The 3,193-nt window shown below is 50.3% G+C and overlaps 1 protein-coding gene across 1 annotated transcript; it reads left to right on the top strand.

Moving 5' to 3' along the window:
* The first annotated feature begins 219 nt into the window (after positions 1–219).
* Positions 220–2,225, top strand: TSPO2 (translocator protein 2). The gene is made up of 4 exons (XM_010075835.1): positions 220–392; positions 911–1,049; positions 1,982–2,102; positions 2,164–2,225. The coding sequence occupies exons 1-4, from the start codon at positions 220–222 to the stop codon at positions 2,223–2,225; spliced, it is 495 nt and encodes a 164-aa protein (XP_010074137.1).
* Positions 2,226–3,193: the final 968 nt, after the last annotated feature.

The following is a 3,193-nucleotide window of genomic DNA, read 5'->3' as shown; positions in this document are numbered from 1 at the left end:
ACAGAAATAATTACCCTGTGTCAGGGAGCGGCGATGGGCAGAGGGGAATACAGAATTAAACGCTTACCTTCTGCCTTAGAGACTAAAGTGGAATATGGGCAATTAGAGAAAAAGCTTGAAAGATCAAAGTAGGAAAAAATGTCCTTTTAAAGGGATAATAATTTTTTTTTTTTTTTAACTTACAGCAGGTAAAAGGCTACTTCAAGGCACCAAGGAAGGATGTGGGCTTATACTGTTGGTTTTACTGTCCTGCCTCATGTTGGAGGTTTCCTTGGCTGGCTCATTAATCGAAAACAAATACCTGCTTGGTATGAGAAGCTGAAAAAGCCTTCATGGTGTCCACCTCGCAAAATCTTCCCTCTTGCTTGGACTGTCCTGTACACCGGCATGGGGTAAGTTCTGCGCAGCGCTCCCTCTCTCCTCCTCCTGGCTCTGAGACACAGAACAACCATTTCAAACGCTTTCATTCGGGTTTGGGATATCCCTTGTACCTGAATCAGCCGGGCATGCTAGGTATGCTTATTCCCAGCAGATGACGTACACCCTGAGCCAAATTCTGGGCTGTTCCTCAGATTCACACTGCAGCGATGCTTTTGGCCAGGGACACAGCCCAGGCTCAGCTTTGTAAATGGATTCTAAAGCCAGTCGTATGAACCACGCACGTAGAGCAACCTGGGCTAGTGGGAGGTGTCCCTGCCCGTGGCAGGGGGTGGAACTCGATGGTCTTTAAGGTCCCTTCCAGCCCAAACCAATCTGTGATTCTATGGGACAGGTGATGGGCTTGGGAGCAGCGAGGGACATGGATGCAACGGTTGTGCAAATCCGACTGTCCTGCAAACCCCTGCTGCAAACTTTGTCTGTATCAGGGGTTTGCTCGCTGCAGGACATTAACGTGTTTCCCTCCTCACAGCTATGCCTCCTACCTGATCTGGAACGACCTGGGTGGCTGCAGCAGCAAAGCCATCGTCCCGCTCGGCCTCTACGGGGCTCAGCTGGCCTTGAACTGGGCTTGGCCGCCCTTCTTCTTCGGGGCACGCAACCTGAAGATGGTAAAGTATCCAGCCAGCCATTCATCTGCTGGGGGCTTGTTTGCCAGTGTCCCTGCCATGGGTTTTGGGGTTGTTTGGAGGTTTTGTAACAAGTATTATGCAATTGTAAAGGGAGCTGCAAGGGGAGCTTTAGCTCCGCTATAACTCCTGCTGCACCTGGTTCTAGACAATGCTATCGGTGCCTTCCACCCCTCATCCTGCTCTTGCTGTGCAGATAGCCGGCCTGAGCAGAGCGGGGCAGGAGATCAGGGAGTCAATAGTGCAGCTGCTGCATCTCCCAGTTAAGGATTCGGGGGTAGAGATAAGTCCTGCTGGGCGTCACACCCTGCACCGGCAAGCAGCAAAGTCAGCATCCCTGGGGGGGATACTAGCTGTGCGTGGCTTATCGAGCAAATGCAACGCCCTGGGCACTGCAGAGCCTGCGAGGAGGATGTGCACGAAGGTAAGGCACAGCTGGGCTTGTGTTATACTCAAAAAGCACTTGCCTGGGGTGCCAAGGCCCAGAGGTGATGGGGGCACAGGGTGGGATTTATGTTTCCATCTGCATTTGGTCACTCTCTGGATGAAAGGTACATTTAGAAAGTTAAGTGCTAACAGGCATGGGTGCTAAGGTAAGCATGTTTGTGATGTGTCTGCACAGGCATCATCGGCAGAAGGGGGCACTGATCATCACAAACAGGGCATTAATCTGCAGAACTTGATAATGAACAAAAAAAAATTAACATTAATCTTGGCTCCTGGTGTGCTACATTCAGAGCTCACTGTAAGAGTTCAGAGCCTGGGGGCTGGGGTCACTCCAGGTGACTTTTCAGTGCTAACCCCCCCATTCCTATTCCATCACACCACCTGGAGCAGCACAGTTCATAGTCACGCTGGGAGGGCTGCTGGGTGTTCCCGAGAGCGCCAGAATCATTGTCTTCTCTCTGCTCCAGGCGCTGATCGACATCCTGTGCCTGGACGGGCTGGCCATCGGCACGGTGTGCTCCTGGTACCCCATCAACAAGGTGGCGGCGCTGCTGATGGTGCCCTACCTGGGCTGGCTGGCCATGGCCACCTGCCTCCCCATCCGCGTCTGTGCGGGTGGGCCCTGCCCGGGGCTGGCGGCCCATGCCCCCCTGCCTCACCATCCGCGTCTGGAAGGACAACCCCGAGCAGAAACCAGGGAAGAGCGAATAGGAGCCGGGCGGAAACGAAGGCATTTAGTGAAAGTGAACTACACTGATGTGAACCAAGATCTAATAATTTGGGGGGTTCATTTAGGGACTGGCATCAGAACATGTCTCCTCCTCCCACCGTCCTCGTGGCTGTGTAAAACAAGGATTGCCCCGTGTGCTCCTGTGCCATTACCATGCATCCTTACCCTGGCAACTATTTTCTCCAGCACTGGTGAGGTTTGGGGGCTGCAGCTGTATGGTGACCTTAATGCTATCAGGTCACATTCCAGTAGCCAAATTAGGAATTCACGATGCCAGCATAATTCAGAGCAGAAATCCTGGACAACCCCCCAAAACTGCTACCGTTGCCCCAGAGAGCAGAACTTGTCCATACCCATGGTAAATCCCATCTCCTCTTACACCCTTCACTCATGCACACCAATTTTTAAAAACTTATTTGATTTTTTTTTTGCTATTTGTGCTGTTGCGTAATTTTCACGTATCCCCTGGTTTGTGTTTTATACTCCTTTTATCTGTCAGCTACTGAGCGAGCAGTCATCTGTCTCGTTCTGCTGGTGAAAGGAGACTGGGCTCTTTGACTTCTGTTTGGGGAGTATCGCACGTCTTGAGTCTCATGCTCCAAGGTAAAGCAGCAATGATTAGAATGCAAATGCTTCTCCCAAGAGGAAATTTCTCTCTTCCACCTCTGTGTGCTATTCCTCATCAAAAAACCCCAAAAACTAACATCAGTGCCTTTGAAAAAAAAAAAAATAAACTTTAAACGTTGTTTTTTAAGTACAGAAACACAAGAGCCTTTGTAAAATTTAAGAGCTTGCTCACACTGCCTTCAAGGTTGTAATTACAGGATTGGCAAAAAGCCCCATGTCAAGGCTGTCGGGTTCAGTACGTGTATCTCATCCCAGAGTTTTTCCATTCCCAAATGTTTTTAATCAGGAAAGGTTCAGATACAAGTATTTCCAGAGAAATGGG

This window comes from Pterocles gutturalis, unplaced genomic scaffold (genome assembly GCF_000699245.1).
Source record: "Pterocles gutturalis isolate BGI_N339 unplaced genomic scaffold, ASM69924v1 scaffold1318, whole genome shotgun sequence".
Lineage (NCBI taxonomy): Eukaryota > Metazoa > Chordata > Aves > Pterocliformes > Pteroclidae > Pterocles > Pterocles gutturalis.
This window is presented reverse-complemented; position numbering and strand designations above follow the sequence as displayed.

What these genes read in the sequence shown, in the direction of transcription:
- TSPO2 (XM_010075835.1), top strand. Translation starts at nt 220, where the DNA reads ATGTGGGCTTATACTGTTGGTTTTACTGTCCTGCCTCATGTTGGAGGT. An exon ending in GTCCTGTACACCGGCATGGG is followed by an intron (nt 393 to 910) that starts GTAAGTTCTGCG and finishes CCCTCCTCACAG; the next exon opens with CTATGCCTCCTACCTGATCT. An exon ending in GGGCACGCAACCTGAAGATG is followed by an intron (nt 1,050 to 1,981) that starts GTAAAGTATCCA and finishes TCTCTGCTCCAG; the next exon opens with GCGCTGATCGACATCCTGTG.